Below are 24,562 nucleotides of genomic sequence, written 5' to 3'. Positions count from 1 at the left end.
TTTACAAATGACTCAATTATGGGCAGAACGGGTGGCCTAATTATAGGCAGTTCAACATATAACGGTGGAACCTGGCTCTGATACCATGTTAAAATGCCCATAGATCATGCAACTTGAGCTAATTGATCGATGATCACGAGGAACGAAGATGAACAGAAAATTATTCTTAACTTAGAAGGGAGAGAAATTTTTATTCGAGAGAGTTGATTATGCACATGGTGGGTCTATTTATGGTCTATTTATACATGTAGTAAAGTCAACTAACTAGTCAACAATGTAGTCTAACAACTAATGAACCAACAGTATGCTAATCACATTACAATGTGTAACATGATATCATGTTAAGAATGGAATTTGAACTTAACTCGACTCCAAAAGCTAGCTCAAGAGATGAAGGATTGTTCAAGCCAATATGTATCACTCCCAGATTATTTATTCTATCGATATGTGACAACTAACAATATATATATATATATATATATATATATATATAATATATTGAACGGACGATTAATTTAATATTGTTTTAAAAGAAACTGGAATATCCTTGAACAAAAGAGATCTCTGCCGGCTGGAAAATACTTCCTGTCACGTGATATCCAACTTCCCCGACAAGGGAGGTGCGTGTGCTTCACCCACTCCAATGTCGCGTACCTCAACTTTCAAAAAAATCACATGAAATTCAAAATCCCTCCTGCCTATTTAAGCTCTCATCTTTCTCTCGGTCCTCAAGCGAACCTCAATTTCTATACCGGCAGGGAAATTTTACTGTATTTACCTCGATTTCCGTAGCCAGAAGCTCCAAAATGCGTGAAATCCTCCATATCCAGGCTGGCCAATGCGGAAACCAGATTGGGGCGAAGTTTTGGGAGGTAGTGTGCGCGGAGCACGGCATAGATTCCTCCGGAAGGTACAGCGGCGACGATGATCAGCAGCTGGAGCGTGTGAATGTATACTACAACGAGGCGAGCTGCGGGAGGTTCGTCCCACGCGCTGTGCTCATGGATTTGGAGCCCGGTACTATGGACAGTGTCAGATCTGGTACGTACGGCCAGATTTTTCGACCTGATAACTTTGTTTTTGGTCAGTCCGGGGCAGGGAACAACTGGGCGAAGGGTCATTATACCGAGGGAGCGGAGTTGATCGATTCGGTGCTCGATGTGGTGAGGAAAGAGGCGGAGAATTGTGATTGCTTACAAGGTATTATTTAATTTGTCGTGGTTTTGTTTTTCGAAATGCTTATTTTTGCCTAAGATTTATGTTGCTTCGTGGACTTTTTTATTTTGGTTTTCGTAGGTAATTTTTGAATGACAATGCACTGGAACTGAATTAAGTGATTCTTTCTGTTGGGCTTTAACGTGATTTTGTAGATCTCGTTAGAGACTATATTTTTATTTTGGCTTTGATACTCGGAGAAAATGTCGTTTCTGAGTTCCTTTGCGGTGCGATTTTTGTTGATCTGGCTATACTTTAGTGATCATAATTCACAAATCTATTTCTGTTCAGATAAAAATCCTGATGTCAATAGTGTGAAAACGTATATCCATTGTGTTATTTGTAGCTATGCTTTTGTTTTAAGTATGAAAAAATATTATGAGCATTGTTTCCTACGAGCTGTCTATGACCTATCATTGAGTTCCTATGAAATTTATGAAGTTGAGAAGAAATTGACCATTAATTGTCTTCGCTATATTCTTTCCATGTTCTGTTTATCAACTAATATTGTTATAAATGACTGAATTTTTAAGATTGTGTTTTTATGAGGTGTTGAGAGTGCTTTTTGAGTGGTGGATGTTTATTCCTTTGCTTTGTTGATTTGTTTCAAAATTTGTCTTCTTCGTGTTCCATTTTCAGGTTTCCAGGTCTGCCATTCTCTGGGAGGTGGAACAGGATCAGGAATGGGAACTCTTCTTATTTCTAAGATCAGGGAAGAGTATCCAGACCGCATGATGCTTACGTTCTCTGTCTTTCCATCCCCTAAGGTGTCGGACACTGTCGTTGAACCCTACAACGCTACTCTATCCGTCCATCAACTTGTCGAGAATGCCGATGAGTGTATGGTGTTGGATAATGAAGCACTCTACGACATTTGTTTCCGAACTCTTAAGCTCACCACTCCAAGCTGTAAGTTGATGTTCTTTTGTATCTCTTTATCAAGCATAAATGTTTAAATTCCTAGTGTTCAGTGCTGTATTTGTTTGTTCATTCTTCTCGATGCCCACGAATATGATGTGTATATGCTAGGTCGTGCTCGTTTTTCTGTAGCTTATGAAGTAGCTCAATGAATGTTGACATTTTTGTGTTATTTTCTGATTTGACACACACTTACTTGTTAGATTTACTTGTTAGATTCCTAGAGGCATGTTTCTTGTTGATTTTTCAACTGCTATAATTTTGATAATTTGAGCCAAAACTCGACTTTTCTTATTGGCGTTAATGATGATCTTTGCTGAACAGTTGGAGATCTCAATCATCTGATTTCAGCCACCATGAGTGGTGTGACCTGCTGCCTACGTTTCCCTGGCCAACTCAATTCTGATCTCCGTAAACTTGCTGTCAACCTTATCCCATTCCCTCGGCTTCACTTTTTCATGGTTGGGTTTGCTCCACTCACTTCTCGTGGGTCACAGCAATACCGATCCCTCACGGTTCCTGAACTCACCCAACAAATGTGGGATGCGAAGAACATGATGTGTGCCGCTGATCCTCGCCATGGCCGTTACTTGACTGCCTCGGCAATGTTCCGTGGCAAGATGAGCACCAAGGAGGTTGATGAACAAATGATCAACGTTCAAAACAAGAACTCGTCTTACTTTGTTGAATGGATTCCCAACAACGTTAAATCCACCGTATGTGATATTCCTCCCACCGGCCTCAAGATGGCATCCACATTTATTGGCAACTCCACTTCGATACAAGAGATGTTCCGTAGGGTCAGCGAGCAATTCACTGCTATGTTCCGTAGGAAGGCATTTTTGCACTGGTACACAGGAGAGGGCATGGACGAGATGGAATTCACCGAGGCCGAGAGCAACATGAACGATCTGGTTTCTGAATATCAACAATACCAGGATGCATCAGCAGAGGAAGACTATAATTATGAAGACGAAGAGGATGTTGAGGAGGAAGCGTAAATTCTAGCCATGTTTCCTAGTATTCCAATGTTTTGTGCGTTTTAGGGTGTGGATCACATTTAATTTTGTAGGTTTTGTTCTCTGTTTTACGTAAATTATTGGGTATTTGTCTGATCTATAAATTTGAGAGCGAATAATTGGTTTTGTTGTGTGGGATTCATCTGAACAAGTATTCCATTTTTAATTTGGACTTGAAATTTTTGAGATTGAAGCTTTTCCCTAGGTTCAGCCACGACGGAGGATTATCAAAAATTTTATACGGTGTAAATCGTTCTTTGCAACGATTTTTGCACCAACTAAATTACATAGAGAAATATTCATTCATATATATCTTCGTCAGAGTTTACAAGAATAAAGAAATATTAATCTTTCCCATTGCAAAGCTACAATCTTTCATTCCCTATAGAGCTCAAGGCTACATTCTTGGCAATTATACAGAACTGAAGGGCATATTTGGTTGCACATTTTCTGGATCTAAGCTCCAAACTTGGGAACCTTGGCAGTAGAAATCTGTGCAAGGAAGTGCTCAGCCACAATTCTACGTTGGATTTTCCCGGTAGCAGTTTTCGGGAGCGAATCCGTGATGAAAACCTTCTTCGGGATCTTGAATGCAGCCAGATTTTTCTTGCAGAACCTTGAAACCTCTGCTTCGTCCAAGTTTGATCCTTCTCGGGGAATTACCGCGCAATTAATCTGAAAAAATTGGAACACAAGTCATAACCGCTGGGTGAGAAATTCCAGTACATGTCGAACTCGAACTTCGTCTTCTTTTTATTTTGTCATTTTCATTTTCGTGGGATGCGTGCACTTGAAGTTTATTTTATGACCAAGACACGAGCAACCATGTTCGAGAATCAATTGTGCAAACAAAAGATCATTCTGGGTCACTTTCGAAGTAGTGGGTGGTTGTTTGTTCATCGTGACTACTTTTGTTTGCAAGTGGAAAGTTGTACTCTTTGAAAAAGACATTAAACTATAACCACGAAAAACAACTACCATATAGTTTCAAAATCAAGACAGAGAAAGATTTGGCCTAGATGGCAAATTTTATTTATTTTTTTATTTTTACCTCTTCACCATATTTATCATCAGGGACTCCGAACGCAACGGCCTGAGCGATCTCCGGATGGGACAAAAGAACAGAATCAACTTCAATCGGCGATATCTTTTCCCCTGCATTCGTCGAAAAATTTCATGTAACAAACTTTCATAATCAATGCAACTTCAAAGGAAATTTGATCACACAGTTCGACTTTTTCCACGAGATTCACGAACATATACTATCATACCATTGACCACTGCCATGTTCCAACCTTCCATCTTTTTAACATCATATTATATTATATATTTTTTAACATATAGATAATATAATATAATATGATGCATAAACTCGGACCACAAAGTAAAGGGTCAGCTAATGTGCAAATTAGGATACAGTCATCGTCAAGAATCAAGATAATCGGACACCAAACTTGGGAATAACCAACTAAATGACCATATTCACAGAATAATTCTAATGTAAACCAAGTCCTAACTAACACATTTTTTAAGTAAAAACAATGTCACATACAGAGAACATAATTACTAAGGAATAATCCAAGTAAAATAGATATAAAAACTACCTCCACGATTGATCAACTCCTTGATCCTTCCAACAAGATGCAAGTACCCGTCGGAGTCGAAGAAGCCAACGTCTCCGGTATGGAACCATCCGAATTCGAAAGCAGATTTATTAGCATCCGGGTTATTCTTATACCCTTTTGTAACATTTGGACCCCTAATGCAAACCTCCCCGTTGACATTGGCCCCTTGCACCACACCCTTTGCATCCAATATCCCCATTTCTTGACCCACGGGTTTCCCGACAGACCCGGGCTTATGCTGGCCATCCTCCGGTAACGGGTTCGAAGCCATCAAATGGGAAGCCTCCGTCATGGCATATGCCTCCAGAACCGGTGCGTCGAACGCCTCCTCTAGCCGATCCATGACCACTGGCGCCAATGAGGCGCTGCAGCTCCGGATGAAGCGGAGTTTCGGGTAAAACGGTTCGGGTTTGCTAAGGTGGCGGTCGAATATGATTTGGTGGATAGTGGGCACGGCGGTGTACCAAGTGGCCTTATACTTGATCATATCCGACCAGAAGGTGGAAGCGGAGAATCTCCCGGCGGCGGGAAGAGTCACGGCGGCTCCAGCGCCGAGGGAGCTCAATAAACCGGCTAACAAGCCGTGAACGTGAAACAGGGGAAGAACGATTACGGTGGAATCTGATTCAGTGATTCTATACACTTGTTTGATGTTTTGTACAGATGAGTATAGATTGTTCTGGGTTAAAGGGACGCCTTTTGGCCGGCTGGTGGTGCCGGAGGTGTGCAGGAATAGGGCACCGTCGGAGGGGTGGTTGATGAGTTCAGACAGGGAGCTGAGGTCTACCCCGGATGGAGATGGGGATAGTATGATTTCTGAGTCAGCGGCGGGTAAAGCGGCGGAGATATGAGGGATGTTGAGCTTCGCGGCGGCGGCCTGAGCGGGCTCGTTCCCTTCTTTCGACGTGAGAAGAATCTTTGATTCAGAATCTGATAAATAGAACTCGAATTCGTCGAATGTGTAGGCCGAATTCAGCGGCGCTGCCGTGGCCCGGACTCGAACAACGGCCAGAAACATCACCACAAACTGCGATCAGAGATTAAATTATATTAGCTCATTAAATTCTTCAATCAATACCAAAATTAAACCAGAACAATAACCAAATCAAAAAGATTATTTTTTTAAACAAAAAACTCAAAACAGAAAGAGCGTGAAACACGAGGAAACAAGAATCAAACACGTCTCCAGCCAAATCAAAGAGAACCCATCTCGAAAACTCACCTCAACGGTGTTGGGAAAAGTAAGCGCAACCACATCGCCGGGTTTCACACCAGCGGCGACGAGCTGTGCGGCGGCTTCCTCCACTATCTGATTCAGGCGTGAGTAGGTGACATCAAACTTCCCGGAGACAGAGACGGCTCTCCGAGAAGGGAATACTCCGGCGACATGCTTCAGCAAGCCAGTGAGCGTAGAACTAGCCATTTTTCCAACAAAATATCTTTTGCAGAAAAACCAAACGAATCTGGAATGATAACCAACACAGAATCAAGAAACAGTGGAAGGGGGATGTGATAAATATTAGTTGGAATGAGAAGTCTGTGGCATGAGAGCGTGTATATATAGGGATAGGGTGGCATGGGGTTGCGGGGCAGATCTCATGTATATTGCAGCGGTGGAGGCGAGTCTGAGGAAGGCGCGTTCGCGCCACGTGGCGTTTTGCGGTGGTTATAATATACTTCTCGAATTCGTGAGCTCGATTCGTGTGCTCTCCACAATCAATTAAAAAAATATTATTTTAAATTATTTATATTTCGTTTACACACATTACATGTGTTTAATATGTGAAGAACATTTTTCCCCTATTTTCAGATATCTTTCTATGTGAAAAATGATATATTAATTGATTATATATATTTTTTCATTCAAAGTTTGACTCAAGCTCATTAATAAAATAACACTCATCTATTGAATGTACAATTTGGACATGTTTCATCACATTCGACAAATAAATGTCATCTCATTCGTGAGCAAAGATATGAAACCGATATAACTTGTCCTCAAGATATGTAATTCACAACGAGGATGTTGGAACGTGCTGCCTTGCATTCGCATTTGCTCTCCTATTTTGGCGAGGGATCCAGAATTTTAAAAGGCATCGAGCTGATTGTAAAGTTTGTTGGTTCTTTTGAAACGATGAATGGTTCGAGAAGAGTGAGTGTGAGTTGTCCGTCGATGTAGATGTTGTGTGTAGAGTTGTCAAGTGAAAGATATCTTCTTCGATAAATTCCTAAACTTGAACCGGCTTCATTTAGTTATCCTATACAACTTTATGTGGAAATCACTCAAATTCCAATTATGACTTCAATAGTTGATTGTTTTGTATTCAAACGAGACATGATGTGTGTTTTCTTTCTAGTTTATGTGAGAAATGGTTATTTAATTATTATTTGATGGTATTTTTGTCATTCGAGGATTTCTTCGTTGCTTCTAAATATTGAAACTATTTTTGGTATAATTTAATATACTGAATAAGAAAGAGATTGATAAATAATCTCATTTATCTCACGTTTGGTACCGTTTTAGAAAGCTTATGATATTGCAGGTGATAAATAATTTTATACAAAGATAACATATTCATTTTATAAGATGTGATAATTTTAATTTAATGATAAAAAAAACATCACAAATGACTTAATTGCTCTCAATATATAAAAATCATAAAACATAACAAATATTTTTATTTATTTTTATATATTATTAAAATAATTATGTTTTTAACTCGAGATAATTATATAAATGATTTTTATAAATATTTAAAGTTATCTCTTGTAAAAGCTCATACTTTTCGACCTTAATATAAAATTAAAATCAAATAAATTTTTTTATTTATTTTTATATATTATATATATGATAATTATATAAATGAACTCGAGATAATTATATAAATTATTTTTATAAATCTCAATAAAATTATTGTATCAGTCTATTAACCTTAAAAATTGATATTTGACTTGATTCACAAAATCAAGGGCTCAATTATCATATTTATATAACATATAAAATTAGGTAAAAATAAATAAATCATGCAAGCACTGTCGGTGCATGATGAACTCAAACAACAACTTTGAAATTAAAAATTTATTATGATAAGGTTAATTTTATCGTTACAATCTAATATATAAATTTAATCACTCTTTTTAAACTAATACCAAACATTAAATATAATATCCTACATCTTATTTATCTTTAACTTATCTTTATATTATATGTCGATCACATGTTTATCCTGTCATGTGTATCAAACTATGTCTTAATGTGTTGTTATTGACCCTTTTTTTATGGGTTTAAAGTTTTAAAAACCAACGATGGTTGACATATCTTTCAATATCCATTTTTATCATCATTTGATACACAAATGTCAGAATTTACTCCCTAAATAAAAAAAAAAAATCAAAGTGCGTCATATTTATAGAAAGCAGAGCACAACAACTGATTTATTGGCATCGGAAGCCATGGAATATGACAAAATTTGGAGTACAATCGACGATATGTTAAAAGAAATAATGGAAGAAGACAAGGTGATAATGAACTTCTACAAAAAAAATATACAAAATAAAATTTTTATTGGATGTAGTCTCTCTCGTACATTAAAAAAAAATGTTATGGTTTTCTTACTCGAATTGAATTTTTTATATTCTACATTCTTTATTTATAGATCTAATTTTTGGAGCTCCATCTCGGAATTAACAGCATGATTGTATCGATGTGCTCATCATTGTTCTTGGTTTTCTATGATTGCCCGGGTAGAAGAGATCCTATTTATGTGAGCATTGTCTTCACTTTATTTCAACGGATAAGATCTTGTCACGCATACAATTTCAAAAAAAAAAGTGAGTCCTATATATGCATGGTCAAATCTTGGTCATCCATCCTATCATGAGAATAATGCCACATGAGTAGGATGAAATAAACCGATTGCAAGTCTTTCTAAGAAAAACTGAATTAACCCACCAATTAATGTCTTCGATATTAATATCGACGCCACATTTCTCACATTTAACTTTTAAAAAATGCATTTATAAATTTCCTTTTATAAAAAGTTCACCAACTTTGATAATTTACATATATATTTATAATTTGGTAAATATTTATTGCAACCAAGTCTAGTAAAATAAGCAAGCTGGTGTAATTAGTATTGTGAGCATGGGCTGTTCTAGGGTTTAGGCTTTAGGAACCACTTACAAAAGACAAAAAAATGTTTAAAAGAAAAAAATAAATTTGTAATCATTTATATTCGACTAAGTATCATATATATATTTTTAAATAAAAAAAAATAGCTAAAAGAGATTCCACATTTCTTAAAAGTTTCAAAGACTTCGATGATAGCATCAATACAAATATTTTTAGTAATTTTCTTTCAATAAATATCATCCAAATACTCGAGAGAAAAATATCCTTCAAGCCTAGTTTGACGATATTCTTGAATGTGAATGATCGATTTGTATTTGTAGAAATCGAAAGAGTAAGCATCACGTTTTGTGTTAAATTTCCTCTATACATAAAATGTAAGGTTTGAGATTTATTAGTCTTCATTGATGTGATATTCGAAGATATGAGAATGCATGACATATAATGAGAGGCACTAAGTGAGATGGGAGTAGGAAAGACATGGAAAAGGCATGAAAAATTATAGTTTTGAATGCAAGGAAGACCGCACCCGCGCCTAGAGAAGGACTGCACCCGCGGTCATTAACTCTGAATTTTTGAATAGGATGTCGAAGCAACACCCCACCCGCGGTCTAAGAAGAAGAGCACCCGCAGTTGATGGCCAGTAGGTTAGGGAATTTGGCACGAACCAAGACCGCACCTGCGGTCCAAAAGACACCGCACATGCGGTCGTCGAATTTTGGAAAATGAAAAGTGGTGCCGTGAGCTTAGCGCACCTGCGGTTAAGAATCAGCGCACTCGCGGTCATACGCGTTTGCTGAAAAAGAAGCCACTTGCCCTTGCCATGCATATATGTTGTATGTGTCTTCATTTCCTTTTCTTCCAGTAGCTGAGAACCGAGAGAACCCCATGAAAGTTCAGCAAGTTCCTTCAAGCTTAACTTGTTAGTTTTGCAAGATTCGATTAACCGAATTTAATTCCGAGTTCAGATTTGTGCTCCTCTCAGTAAGGGATACAAGGGGATGTAAGTTTGGTTATGTTTCAGCATGTTTTGAAGTTTACATGTTGGGGAAGTTCTAATATGCTTGTAGTTATGTGTGCTTGATATCATGAACATCGTAGAAACGTAAACGGATCGAGAAAATGATAGCATATGACATTGTTATGATTTTCAGCATATATGTGTGATTGTTGAATAACGCCGGTGTTGACTAACCCCGGTCTCGGGACGTGACATTTAAGTGGTATCAGAGCCGGTCACCGGCATGGAACACCGAGAAATAAGTGCTATGCAGGGCAAAGTGCTACGTGTATGGGAGCCACCTCTTGAACCTGCGGGACAAAGTGCTACATGACGGGAGCCACCTCTTGAACTTGTAGGAGCCACCTCTAGATTCTCGGTGATGGTGGATCGAGGGGTCAGGCCGCGACGAGGACGTCGCGTTCTGAAGGAGGGGTGATTGTGGTACCCTTGTCCCACATCGAAAAAATCAAATATTTAAAATGACTTTATAATGGCTTACAATGGACTTCTATAGCAACTTGGGTTAATCATTTTCGTAAAGCGATGACGAATACGAAGTAGTTGCTATAGGGGCCCATTGTGTGCAGTCACGCAGACGCAGGCCCGGACTCGGGCTCGGGGCGTGACAGAATGGATGCAAGAACCAGGATTTTCCCCACCATAGAATTAATTAATTGTAAGGAAAATTTAGCATAAGATCTCGTTTTGTATTAAATAAGATTTACATGTTGGAGAATATTTTATATGGGATATGTGAGGATACTCTTGGAGATACAATATTAAATGGATATGTTATGTATGGGCATGCAATTTTCGAAATATGGGGAGAATATATGCAAGTTTGGTGTGTGATACAAGCTACAAGAAAATTGGGAAGTAAATCCCCTCACTTGACAACCATATTTTCGAGATTTGGCAAGAAGATTAGAGCCAAAAATTTTGAGATTTATGCCAATTTTGAGCATGATTTTGTGCCTTAATTAAACCCCTTTCCCTCACCTATAAATACCACATCAAAGCCTAGCATTCCTACACTAATTTTCGAAAATCCCCTTGCTGCATATTTTCGAAATTCAGCAACCTTGTCCTAGCCGAAACTCTGCACAAAATCGTCCAAGAATTTAAGCCGAATTCCCACCGAGTGAGGAGCAAGGATACGACCCACCTCCCGAAGCCAATCATCCCCGTTTTTAGCAAGAAATTATACTATAAGTGGGCTGTTTTAAATTTTGGTTTTGCGCATATGAAATCTCGGTTTTGTTGTTTTAAAAATACGGTCGAGCATCGTCGTTTTATCTATACGTTTTTACAAACTTTTGGTACGTTTATGTTTGACACTGTGAGAATTTCCTGAAAATGGGTGGAAGTCCAACATATGACCCTTAACAGTGGGATAGAACTGTTTTAAAGGTGAAAAATCGCAGTATTACTATGTTATGGAATTTACGTTACGATTATGAAAAGCATGATGTACGTTTATGATATGTTTCGAAAATGTTATTAAATCAATAAATTGGTTATGTTGTGTTCAAAGTCCCCCATTTACTGAGTATTCCCAAAATACTCATCCCCCTTACTCTCCCCTCCCAGATAAGTCCGAAGAGCAGGTTGAGGACGAAGAGACGGATCAATTTTGGGGTTGGTGATTTGCCAGATTAGTAATAGGCTTTATTTCGAATTTATGATTTAAAGAATTGTAAGACGCTTCCGCATTATTTACTATTTAGTTGGATTTCGTTATTGTAAAGACAATTGTTATTTCATTGAGATTATGATTTATAAACTGGTTTCGGTTTATAATGTGCTACGAAAGGCTTGTTGTTTCGATTGTGTGTTTGTTAAACAACGCCGGTGTCAATCCCGAGTTTCGGGACGTGACATATGGTGATTGAGAATATGCAGATTTCAGTATTGGGGATTAATATTAATGAGGATTATGTTGATTGCTATTGGTTGATGCTATTTGAGTTAATCGGTATCGAGAAACTACACCGTTATGCCGTCGAAATGTACCAAGATAGATTATTGATTCGTACATGTATTGATTTGAATTAGAGATTGATAGAATGCATCTTCAATTGTTATTCCAGACTTGATATTGACAGATTCGACATCGAGCCTTCAACTACGACAAAGATTGTACGGCAAGAAAGATATAATTCATGTGAATTCGGGAGATATGACTCGAATCAGACTTGGTTAGAGTTTCCCAAAATCACATACTAGATTGTTGTTTATATTTGATTTCGATTATGTCTTGATTATAGATTTATATTCAAGCATTGAGATAGGAGTCATTGGCAGACTTGCCAAACTAGATGTTCGGTGTTATCGACGCATAGGAGCATATTGACTCCGATTGTAGACATTCGATACAGACAGGGCCGAAGTCTAGGAATAAGACGTACCGTTACCCCGATTGGGAGGGTAGGTGACAGACAATGACGTTTATTCACACCGGGATCCCTAGAGTTAGAGTTCGAGTCGAGTCAAGATATGAATTGATTTGAGTTGCATGCTTATATTGCGTTGGTTTCATAGATTATGGAACACATTGCTATTGTTTTTATTCATATTAGTGTGCTTCATGATTTACATTGCGTATATGCATGTATAACATGTTTTATACTGAGATTCGTTCTCACCGGAGTTTCCGGCTGTTGTTTTGTCTGTATGTGTGCATGGCAACATGTGAGACATGATCTGGGTCTCGACGAGGATGAGAGATTGATAGAGTGGTGACTTCGGGCGCAGAAGATTACTAATGGTTCTGACTAGACATGTACTATATATGAAATGTAGTTGGTAGTGAACACTAGTTGTATTATGAAAATAGAACAAGACTTGTATCTATTTATGTTTGAATGAAATAAAGTTGTTGCTTATGTATGATTTATATACATTTGAATTAACGTTAAAAAACAAAAATTTTGATCCGAATTTTTTTAGAAAAGATCCAATAAATCCTAAAAGAATTGAGTTAGAGCCCGGGTCCCCACATAAAATTTACACTTGATACAAATAAATAAAATTTAATCAGTTTAATCAAGACAACATTACAATTACTAAATTATAAAACAAAATATGTGGTGATTGTGTAAGGTGTGATTTTTTCACTCCTTTGACTTCCAACAATAAGTCTTCTTAATTTTAGGAACGTTCACTCCATATAATAAATTACAAGTAAATACTAAACATAATAAAAATAAATAAACAAATTTGCCAAAACACAAACATCGAACGTACATTATTAAAGAAAATGAGGTTCAAATCGAGAAAATCTTAATAAAATAATTCTCTTCGTTACATAAATAAAGAGAAATAACAATATTCTTCATGATACATAAAAGTAAAACGAGAAACAAATTGCATACATATACAAACTAGAAGTAATCTGATAATACAGTTAGTCTTGAGTCTCTGATATAGGACAAGAAACATCATCATGAATTGCAATGGCCAAGAATCAAGCCTACTTTCTCATTTTTTTTTATTTTATTATTTCTTTGTGTTTTTTATTTTATATTATTAAAGGATTAATTTGATTTAAAAAATGGGAAGAAGGGAAAAATAGGTTGAAAGGGAAATTTTGAGTGTTAGGATTCAAATTCTGGTATAATAAATTTCTGGGCAAAAACTTGTGTGAGACGGTCTCACGGGTCATATTTGTGATACCCTTGTCCCACATCGGAAAAAATCAAGATTTAAAATGAATTTATAATGGCTTACAATGGACTTCTATAGCAACTTGGGTTAATCATTTTCGTAAAGCGAGGACGAATACGAAGTAGTTGCTGTAGGGGCTCATTGTGCAGTCACGCAGGCGCGGGGCAGGGCTCGGGGCGTGACAGAATGGTATCAGAGCCGGTCACCGGCATGGAATACCGAGAAATAAGTGCTATGCAGGGCAAAGTGCTACGTGCATGGGAGCCACCTCTTGAACCTGCGGGGCAAAGTGCTACATGACGGGAGCCACCTCTTGAACTTGTAGGAGCCACCTCAAGATTCTCGGTGCTGGTGGATCGAGGGGTCAGGCCGCGACGAGGATGTCGCGTTCTGAAGGAGGGGTGATTGTGATACCCTTGTCCCACATCGGAAAAAATCAAGATTTAAAATGAATTTATAATGGCTTACAATGGACTTCTATAGCAACTTGGGTTAATCATTTTCGTAAAGCGAGGACGAATACGAAGTAGTTGCTATAGGGGCTCATTGTGCAGTCACGCAGGCGCGGGCCAGGGCTCGGGGCGTGACAATATTTGTGAGACGGATCTCTTATTTGAGTCATCCATGAAAAAGTATTACTTTTTATGTTAAGAATATTACTTTATATTGTGAATATAAGTAGGCTTGATCCGTCACACAGATTAAGATCCGTGAGACAGTTTCACATAAGACTCACTCAAATTCTTGAAGTTATGTCTACCACCAAGTCATTTTATTTGATAAAAAGATAATTTTCAAAGTAGTAAATAATTACTCCTCTGTAATCTTGTATAAATATTTTATGGCAAAAACTTGTGTGAGATGGTCTCACGGATCGTATTTTGTGAGATAGATATTTTATTTGTGTCATCCATGAAAAAATATTATTTTTTAACCTAAGAGTATTACTTTTTATTTTAAATATCGGTAGGGTTAACATACCTCACAGATAAAGATTCGTGAGATCATCTCACAAGAGATCTACTCATATCTTATTTAAAAACAAAATGACGAGGTGAAACGATTGTAGTTTCACGGGTGCGGAGTTGTCCCAAATAATATAGAGAGTTGAATACAAATATTTAATCACAAAGTCGAAAAAAAAAACAAAATAGTTCGAATTTATACTTGGTTACTTTGATGCACATGACAGGAGATTCCACCCCAGACTACCCCCCTTCCACCAACGTGGCTTCGCATACGTCATTGATTACGCGTCTCCTAATACATTTTCTTGACAAGTTTTAATTATATAAAAATATTTTTGAACCATTTTTTAAAGTAAAATTATAACTAGTTATACAAATTTAATGAATAAAAAAATATAAATAGAAATACATACTCTTACGTCGTTCCGCAGAAAACAAACTAAGATGTTTTATTTTATAAGAATTCTTCTAACCAACTCCGATAATTTAAAGTATTTACATTTTCCAGGGTGTTTAATGAAACGTGTAAGAAGTCAAAATAATGAAGCATCCACGAATAGGTGTCTCAATTAGTAATAAATTATTTATTTTGCGAGTTATATAGTGATTAGTAGGGAAGAAAAAAGGTCCATAAGATAACTCTCTTGGTAATTTTGTATAAATATCTTATATAAAAACAAAGTAACGAGGTCGAAACGATTGTAGTTTCATGAATGTCCTAAATAATGATAAGAAACCGTCGTCGTCACGGATTCTTGACCACAAATTTCTCGGGCTTGATGCATTGTCGGTTGATGTAACATTCGATAACACAAAGTGCTCGACAATGGAATATGTTTCCATCCGACCCTTCTCGTGTCAAGACCTATTTCCCAAGCTCATAGCCTCAGATGACTACTAGCAGTCGGGATCCATCCCTATACTTTTGTGGTCGTGAGATCACGGTCAGCCACTTGCATGTGGGGCTAAAATAAAATTTTGAAACCATTTTGTGATTTAAAATATCTTTTCTTATTTAATTTATGTCATTTATCAAAATTTCGAAAAAGTATTTATTATAATTGAGTTTCAAAATATGCGATATTTTAGCTTAAGTCATTAATGGTCTACAATGAGTAGATTTTTATGAGACGATCTCACGAGTCTTTATCTGTGAGACTTGTCAACCTACCGATATTCATAACAAAAAGTAATAGTACTCTTACGCAGCGTTTGGTTGGACGGATTAGGTGTGATAGATTATTTTATCAAACCTAATCATACGTTTGGTACGATTTTTATTTAACCAGCTCAATCCTTCCTATGAGTGATTAGGTGGTATTACGTGTGATAAAATAATACCTCCTTCCTCCGTAGGATTATTAATCCCTCCTCTATCTGTACTCTCTTTTCAATTTTGCCCTTCTTCCTTCATCGCTATTGAACCACCTCGGCTGCTGGAACGCTGCCGGACCACCGCCTGACCTCCGCCACCGTCGCCGGACATACGCCGGACCGCACCGCACAGCTGTCACCGGACCTTCGCCGGAACGCCATCGCCGTCGCTGCCACGTCGACTGTCGGATCCGCCGTCGGACCACCGCCGCCGCCGGAATGGAAGAAGAAAAAAAAAAGAGGAAGGGCATTTTTGTCCTTTCATGAAAAATTTCAAAATTATCACCGGACCTTCGCCAGAACGCCATCGCCGCCGTCGTCGGACCGACGCCGTCGCCGTCGGACCGACGCCGTCGCCGCCACGTCGACTGCCGGATCCGCCGTCGGACCACCGCCGTCGCCGGAATGGAAGAAGAAAAAAAAAAGAGGAAGGGCAATTTTGTCCTTTCATGAAAAATTTCAAAATTATCACACACTTAAAAATCTTACCAAACATACTATCATATATTACATATCTACGACAATCATTTTCTTTATCATTTACATACTAATCATTAGTTTATTTTATCCTGCAACCAAACGCAGTCTTAGCATAAAAAGTAACACTTTTTCATTGATGATCTAAATAAAATATCAATATCACAACTAAATAAGATATCAATTTCACAAAATACGATAAGTAAGATCGTCTCAAACGAATTTTTAGGATCTATCAGTTGTATGCCAAAAAATCTATCTAAATTCTAAAAATGTGCAGTCTCTTCAACCAGCTGCCGATGTGCATCTTGTGGAAACATTTTGTCAAACACTCAGGAAGTAAATAAAGCCAAGGAACAAATCATTAAGCAAAATTTTCATCTTGTCATATAATAATAATAATAATAATAATAACAATAATAAAGATAACGACAGTAATAATAATATAATAATAAATTTTTCATTCTTGTAATTTAATAATATTTCAGTTTTCTTACACGTGTCGATTTGGAATTTGCTAATTTCAAATAACACGATGAGTCATGCAAGCACGTGTAGTGTTTGGAGGAAGCACCGGTGAATCTTGTATCGCATATACTTTGTAAACAAGAATAAGTCTATTATCACATAGTTTTATAAATTTTTATCTGTCAGACGGGTCAATCTTATCAATATGTACAATAAAAAAAGAAATAATCTTAGTATAAAAAAACAATACTTTTCATGGATGACTCAAATAAGAGATCTGTCTCATAAAATACGAAATGTAAGATCGTCTCACACAATTTTTTTTTTTTTATGTAATTAATACCTCCACACCAGTCGTGCATTTGGATTGATTGTGTGTGTACACTAAAATTTCCAAAAAAATATTAAAAATATTAATTTAATTTGAATGACTATAGTATATTAGAAAAGAATAGTAGCTTGGAGAAATGAATATAAGCCACGAAAACATATACTATACATACTAATAGCTAGTTTATTTTTGTACTATATTCGTCCAAGACCTTAAATTCTTGATGAAATATCATGTGCGGAATCTAAACTGATTTTATTTGTCTATAAACAAAAATATCAGTATACTGATGTTACAAGCGGCAACTAGATATCAAGTCCCTGCTTATGGTACAAAAATAGGTTTCTTGTGAGATAATTCCACGAATCTTTATCGATAAGATGAGTCAACTCTATCAATATTCACAATAAAAAGTAATACTTTTATAATAAAAAATAACACATTTTCATTGATGACCCAAATAAGAGATCCGTCTCACAAAATACAACCCGTAGGACCGTCTGACACAACTTTTTGTCATGGTACAAACTTTGTATTAGGCTGGCCCATTTATTATATAATATAATATAATATAATATACTAAAAATTAAAATATATATTATAAATTTCACTATTGTGGGTATAAAGAGACAAACGAGACAAACGAGATGTTAATATTTTTTCTGGAATTTTCTTTGTAAAATTTCTAACCACAAAACTCTTATGGCTACAAAGTCCTCGAGAAATAATAATAATTCAAAGCATTAACTAATTTGAATTTAAATTCAATCATACTTTCAATAAAATATATACTTCACTTAAATAATTTCAACAAAAAGTTAAATTCCTTGAAAGATAATCTAAGCTGCACCACTCAAGGGAAAAAAACGTAGGTTGATGATATAAATATCTCTGATATTATTAAGAAAAATTTACAAACCGCAAATTTTTTTATTATATCTTAAATTTTTAACAACAAAATTTACTAACCGCAAATTTTTATTGCACTTTGTGTGGTCTTTAACATTTTATCTTTATATATTATCTTTACATATTATCTTTATATAGATCATCGACTTGATTCAAATTTAAAATATGAATAGAAGATGTTAATTTATTGATAAAAATTTGTGTGAGACGGTTTATGGGTCGTATTTTGTGAGATGAATATTTTATTTGGATTATCTATGAAAAAGTATTAATTTTTATGCTAAAAGTATTACTTTTTATTGTGAATATCGATAAAATTGACTCGTCTCACAGATAAAGATTCGTGAGACTGTCTCACAAAACCTACTCTTATTTATTTCAGAGACGGAACCAAAATATAAAAAACTTCAAACTCTTTTAAAATTTGTTTATGAAATTTAAATATATTTTATACTAGCGTATACACTCTCACTCTTATTAATTCTACATATGATTATACGCATATAATATTATTATTTAAAATTATTATGGTTTGAAATTAATTATACTTTTGAAGTAAATATATATAAAAAATTAAAATATTTTAATATAATAAACTGAATATCAGACATCAAAGACAACCGACTAGATATCTCATGTCGCCGCATAGAAGAAACCTTAGCATTGTGAGGTCCAAAAATACAAGGCCAGGTACGTGATACATTATATAGTATCATATTATAATATGATATGATCCAAAATTATATAGGTCCCACGTAATTCATTATATATATATATATATATATATAATATATATATATATATATATATATATATATCAAATATTTATAAATCTAAGTATATCTTCCAGAAATTACAATGTTATAATGTGATAAAATCAAGTTGGTGATATTTGTCACATGTCAAGGAATTTCTTTGTGAGATTTATAATTACCGCTTAATTACCGGGTCATTCTATATTACGTAATATTCTTATATGTTTTAATATATGTTCGATTTAAAAATTTGATAGAAACACACATATTTACATCACATTTTTGCAGTAAATCTCATATGTAAGGATTGTTTGTGGTATTCAAATTTGAGAGAAGAAACAAGAAGATAACAAAGGAATGACTTTGTAGAGATAATTGTTGAACATTTTCTCTTTAAGAAGCATTTGTCTCTCACAATGTGCTAGAGGTTTGTGACAATCTTCTCCCAGGATACAACTATAAATCTTGAATAATGAGCACTCAAATATTCAAGTTCTATCACAAAGAAATGAATGAACTCTCTCTTGTTGAAGAAGAAAGAAGACAATATACAAATGATATATTTGTATGTTATGTTTTTGATTTTCAATAAATCAACATTTAATATTTTCATGTGAAAAGACATGATTCATTCATAGTGGTGTCCCTTCGACCACAATCATCAAACAATGCCAAGGAAATGAAAAAATGCAAGAAAAATTCGAAGGGACACGAAGACCTGCAGGGGCGCCCGCTCGAACGTTGCCGAGATATCTTTGCAGGGGCGCACATGCGCGCCTGCTACTGTTCACGACCGATTTTTTTTTTTATTTTCGTCCCTTACATGTTCCAACTACTCGTTTGAATGTCTTTCAACATTTGATGAACACGTTTCGAGTTTAATTCAGAACCACCAAACTTAATATTCATTCATTAAGCTTCGTTCTTCGTTTCGAATTTTTCCAATCAAACATATTAATTTATTTTCTTAATTTTCATTCATTAAACTTTAAAATTCCAATAAAGATAAACGTTCATTATCATATACGTTCTTAGAGTATTACCATAAAGGCAACATGATCATTTCCATCCATACAACTCTTTGTTTCTATATGTAATATTAGATGTAGACAATTGATTTAATCAATTATAGATTCATGTTTGAAATATGAGTCAAAGGTGGAGTGTGATGCATCAATTTAAATATTTTATATAATATAATATATTAATCGTCACACGATAATTGTTTTCAACATTTTTCATCCCAATGATTGCACGAATTTACAATCATCAGAGTTGAAACATGACAATGACCTTGATATTAATTATAAGATTGAACGTATGAGAACCTGAATTTCCAGCAGCAGCTAACAATATTCAGTAGCAATGAAAAATTCCAGAAAAAACTAACAATTCCAGCAGCAACTCATATTTCAGAAAATGATATTTTCCAGCAGACAAAATCCAGCAGACAAGATCCAGCAGCAGAAGAGTTCGGTAGCGAAATTCCAGCAGATAGCTACTGATTCTGCTCTTGACTTGTAACTGAAGCATTTAACATGGAATAAAGGTTGTTAATGGTAGATTATGGTCATTAATTGGAAGACTAACAGTCAGATTTTGGCCTATAAATAGCACCCTCAATCTCTGAAATTGTTGTTACCAAAATCTTGAGTTATCACTTGAAATTAGAACTAAGAGAGTGTATTTTTTGAAGCTGTAAAATCCAGTAGTGAGTCAACCAGATTTCCAGTAGACTTCAACCGAAATTCTAGCAAATTACTGTAAATGGGCTTATGTATAAATATCTTGAAATCAGTTTGTTAATTTCTGTTTTAAAGCACAGTTCTGAATGTTTAATTTCTGATATATATGATTTTAAAGCATTGAAACTCCCTAGTGAACTAATAGTAGGAATATATATTCTGAACATTTTTGAATTCTGATTCTGATTTTGGCCTCACCCCTTAGAGGAGAGAACATATAGGGGACTGATATCAGTTTAGCCATGAAATTCACTAACGTACTCAGTGCTTACTAATTCTGATTTCTGTTCCGAAACCTGTGATTTCTGAATTCTGATTACTGTTCTGAAAATAAGAGTTTTCTGTACATTATTGTATTACTGTTTCTGTAAAAATGGTTTTTGAAATATAGGAGTTATTCTCGCCCCTGCTTACTGAGTGACAACCATATCACTCATCCACCAAACCCATCTTAGATAAGAAGGAGGAAGAAATATTAGAAGAAGAAGAAGAACAGATTCAGTTCTTGGGCTGGTGAAGAAGACTATTGTTCTCAGTTTATGTTTATGTTAATTCCGCTGCATCTGTTAAGACACTGTTATGTCTGGTTTTACATTTCCGCTGTAAAACATTAGTATTTGAGTTGTAACAGACAATTGATTTATTCCGTATTATGAATAAAAAGACTGGTTTCTGAATTTTGTACTTATGAGGCTTGTTGTTTTTTAATGTAAATTGGAGAGCAACGTCAGTGTCAACCAACTCCCGTCCCGGGACGTGACAAAACGTATCATTTTTGGTAAAACAATAAGTACTCGAGCTTACGCTAAATTTTAAACATTCGATCGGATTTAATTTAGGGGCGTCAATCGGTGGTGGGTTGGGTTGGGTTTCGGGTCAACCCGCGAATTTTTTTTCAACCCGAACCCGAAGCAACCTGAAAACCCCCAACCCGAACACGAACTCATATAACTCGACTCAACTCGTCTAACCGTCTAACCCGAATTTTATTAATTTTTTTTAAAAATTAGTGAAAAAAAGTCAAAAAAATAAAAAATAATAATAATATTTTATTTAAACACATAATAACAAAATTTTCGATTTAAATTTGAAAGTTTAATCGTAGAAAATTAAAAGTATATTTACAAAATCAAATAAAAAATTGTTAAAAAATAAAAATATGCAAAATAAATACTAAATGATGAAATTTATCATATAAATATTCAATAAATTTTGTTCAAACATACAATATATAAAAATATAGGTAATATTTTCAAAAAAAAAGTTCGCGGGTCAACCCGCGACCTAACCCGAAACTCGCCTAACATGGCACTAGCCCGAATCCAACCCGAACTCGAAAAACCCCAACCCGAACCTGATTTTTTTCATATTGGGTCGTGTCAGGTTGACGTGTCGTATCACATTTTGACACCCCTAATTTAATTACATGCTTCCTCGTTTGGACAACGTGAGCATTCTAAATAATTTTTTTAAGGTTGTGTTTAGTACGACAAATAGAAAAAGTTATTCCCATTGTTTCGATTTTGAAGGCCCAATTCTATGCCCCAAATCAGGCGTATCAAAAGTACTCAACTATGGGCTTTTGAGAAGATGTGCAAATTAGTAAGTTTTTTTTTTTTCCCTGTAATATATTCAATTTTTTAGGTGAATTATTATTTAAAATTACAATTATTCTTTTATAATATATAAATATAAAATTTCATGAGAAAAAAATAACTATAGAATAATTATATTAAATTCACAAACTCTATTTTATGGATAAAATTTAACGTGACAAGATCAAAAGGAACAAAAATATCTCAAATTATGCCAATCACGTTGCAAACCTCCAACTTCAACTTATTTATTATTATTTATTTCGTAAAAACAAGCAAAACATGCACATTACAAATCTGCGGCCTCGCCCTATATACCATCGAATGTTTCAAAATAAAGACAAACGATTTATTATATCAATATCATTTTCGAACTCAACGACAACGATCACGACCACGACGATAATAATCTAGAAAGGAGGCAATGCAGGAGCCGAGGCCGATAGGAAGTTATCATGAGAAGTAGGGTACCACGGCGGGGATGAACCTGGTCCAGGTGCGACCAATCCCGAGCTCTTGATCTCTGCCATTTCACGGCGTGCGTTTGCTCCTTGTTCTTCACATAGCTTGGGAAGATATATGCCTATTCAAGAAATTTGTACGTTGGTATGATCATTGCATTTTGCAAGTTATTATAAGTTTGAATACTTTATGTAATTTAAATTTTTTCTAGATGCATTAAATATAGATCGATTAATTCAATTATATTTACGTGTTGTTTTATGATTTTATACCATTGGATTTATAACGAGGGTATAACGCAAATTACGAGTCGAATGAATCTTGGTTAACATCTATCTATTACTATTATTCTCATCTCATCTGATATCAAATTTACATTTTTGTTTTTACTTTATTTTTACAATTTCAAAAAACATTTTTATTTTTTTTTAAATTACGACAATTCAAATAGTACTTTAGTCCCTCGATAATTTATCAAATTTCACTTTAATCCATAGATAATTATAAAAGAAAATATACTGTGCGCGTGCAAAATATCTAGTATGTATAATGACTTAAAATGCTTACCTTCTCCGGCAGCAAGATTGAAGTGAAGATCGACAACGTTGTGGCATTTTTTATAGCATTCATCCGAGCAAAGCTTAAGCGCGAAACGCGATTCCAGCAAAGAGTCGGACGAGATCCCGAGCGCATTTCTGTCCAGCCCACACGCCATTATGCATTCATCTGTTTCGATCCAGTTCTTGAATTTGTAGGCCTCGATATCCGAACTGCGGCACATGTACACCTCCTCCCCGCTTCTGCGCACGCTCTTCTCCAGCACGCACCGCCGCCCCGAAGATGATACGGCAAACGCGCACCGCTCTTTGTCAAGATTCTCGCACTCCACATTGCCTGACAGAGAATGGGTTTTTTTTTTTTTTTTTTTTTTTTCATAATTCGTATTTAAAAAGTCAATAAATATACAATAATCCATAATTTTAAGACATTAATAATATAAAAAATATAAAAAGTCGAATCATGTGATACTCTATTTAAAATTAATTTATAATGAGCAGATTTCTATAAGAATTTGAATTAATCATTTTCGTAAAGCGACGACGAATACGAAGTAGTTACTATATGGGTCTATTATGTAGTCACGCAAGCACATGCCTGAGCTCGGGGCGTGACAAATCAAATGCTAATCCAAATAATAACTACAATGCACCACAAAACAAATTGCAAATATTTTTAAGAAGAATTAACTTAATGTCGAGAACAATTATCTAAAAAATCAACTATACAAAAACGCAGTACGTGTATAGAATACTATTGTATTGTAAGCCAGCCAAAGAGCGACTCACCTAGAATGCCTTGCACCAAAAAGGCCGATACAAGAGCAAATATAATTGAAGAGTTCGAAATTCTTTGTGAGGCCATACAAGCTAATTGAAGAAGCTCTTTAGCAACCTCAAGATAAGAAAACAATATGAATTGAATGCAAGAACCTTTGGCAAGATGAGACTTATTTATACAATATACACGAGGCAATCGTGTGGAAAATACATGGAAACTCTAATTTTCCAAGAAGTTTGGCATACCCATCGATTGATTTGACCCCTAAAAGGGTTTTTTAAGTTATAATTGACCCATTTTAAGCTACGTATAATGTAACACACATTTTTAGCTAGTTAATTAATTATTAAGATCTTATTTTACAAAATCTATCCCAATTCCATACTTTATATATGCATTTTTAGTTAGTGCTATAACAAATATATACTAACTTTCAAAACGTTAATTTTTTGTTAAAAATTTATAACATTAAAATATTTGCAAACTGTTATTATTCCTTCCTTGTGTTAAGATTGGAACTTGGACCTAACTCAACCCCAAAAGCTAGCTCAAGGGGAGGATTGTC

At 35.4% G+C, this 24,562-nt stretch overlaps 3 protein-coding genes across 3 annotated transcripts; 1 reads left to right on the top strand and 2 right to left on the bottom strand.

The window, feature by feature from the left end:
• The first annotated feature begins 535 nt into the window (after positions 1-535).
• LOC140841051 (tubulin beta-1 chain-like) lies at positions 536-3,340 on the top strand. Its single transcript, XM_073208217.1, has 3 exons — positions 536-1,200; positions 1,855-2,124; positions 2,458-3,340. The coding sequence occupies exons 1-3, from the start codon at positions 807-809 to the stop codon at positions 3,132-3,134; spliced, it is 1,341 nt and encodes a 446-aa protein (XP_073064318.1). The 5' UTR covers positions 536-806; the 3' UTR covers positions 3,135-3,340.
• Positions 3,341-3,435: 95 nt separating this feature from the next.
• Positions 3,436-6,323, bottom strand: LOC140841050 (probable CoA ligase CCL9). Its single transcript, XM_073208215.1, has 4 exons — positions 6,000-6,323; positions 4,757-5,804; positions 4,204-4,307; positions 3,436-3,827 (listed from the first exon to the last, which is right to left on the bottom strand). The coding sequence occupies exons 1-4, from the start codon at positions 6,198-6,200 to the stop codon at positions 3,609-3,611; spliced, it is 1,572 nt and encodes a 523-aa protein (XP_073064316.1). The 5' UTR covers positions 6,201-6,323; the 3' UTR covers positions 3,436-3,608.
• Positions 6,324-22,420: 16,097 nt separating this feature from the next.
• LOC140842148 (uncharacterized) lies at positions 22,421-24,163 on the bottom strand. Its single transcript, XM_073209957.1, has 3 exons — positions 24,006-24,163; positions 23,227-23,553; positions 22,421-22,780 (listed from the first exon to the last, which is right to left on the bottom strand). The coding sequence occupies exons 1-3, from the start codon at positions 24,079-24,081 to the stop codon at positions 22,608-22,610; spliced, it is 576 nt and encodes a 191-aa protein (XP_073066058.1). The 5' UTR covers positions 24,082-24,163; the 3' UTR covers positions 22,421-22,607.
• Between the last annotated feature and the right edge of the window lie 399 nt (positions 24,164-24,562).

This window comes from Primulina eburnea, chromosome 9, assembly GCF_022965805.1.
Source record: "Primulina eburnea isolate SZY01 chromosome 9, ASM2296580v1, whole genome shotgun sequence".
Classification (NCBI taxonomy): domain Eukaryota; kingdom Viridiplantae; phylum Streptophyta; class Magnoliopsida; order Lamiales; family Gesneriaceae; genus Primulina; species Primulina eburnea.
Note: the sequence above shows the minus strand (reverse complement) of the source record. Positions and strands in the feature narration are given on the sequence as shown.

What these genes read in the sequence shown, in the direction of transcription:
- LOC140841051 (XM_073208217.1), top strand. Translation starts at nt 807, where the DNA reads ATGCGTGAAATCCTCCATATCCAGGCTGGCCAATGCGGAAACCAGATT. An exon ending in GAATTGTGATTGCTTACAAG is followed by an intron (nt 1,201 to 1,854) that starts GTATTATTTAAT and finishes TTCCATTTTCAG; the next exon opens with GTTTCCAGGTCTGCCATTCT. An exon ending in TAAGCTCACCACTCCAAGCT is followed by an intron (nt 2,125 to 2,457) that starts GTAAGTTGATGT and finishes TTTGCTGAACAG; the next exon opens with TTGGAGATCTCAATCATCTG.
- LOC140842148 (XM_073209957.1), bottom strand. Translation starts at nt 24,081, where the DNA reads ATGGCCTCACAAAGAATTTCGAACTCTTCAATTATATTTGCTCTTGTA. An exon ending in TTTGGTGCAAGGCATTCTAG is followed by an intron (nt 23,554 to 24,005) that starts GTGAGTCGCTCT and finishes ATTCTCTGTCAG; the next exon opens with GCAATGTGGAGTGCGAGAAT. An exon ending in CAATCTTGCTGCCGGAGAAG is followed by an intron (nt 22,781 to 23,226) that starts GTAAGCATTTTA and finishes TTTCTTGAATAG; the next exon opens with GCATATATCTTCCCAAGCTA.
- LOC140841050 (XM_073208215.1), bottom strand. Translation starts at nt 6,200, where the DNA reads ATGGCTAGTTCTACGCTCACTGGCTTGCTGAAGCATGTCGCCGGAGTA. An exon ending in CTTTTCCCAACACCGTTGAG is followed by an intron (nt 5,805 to 5,999) that starts GTGAGTTTTCGA and finishes CTCTGATCGCAG; the next exon opens with TTTGTGGTGATGTTTCTGGC. An exon ending in ATGATAAATATGGTGAAGAG is followed by an intron (nt 3,828 to 4,203) that starts GTAAAAATAAAA and finishes CAATTTTTTCAG; the next exon opens with ATTAATTGCGCGGTAATTCC.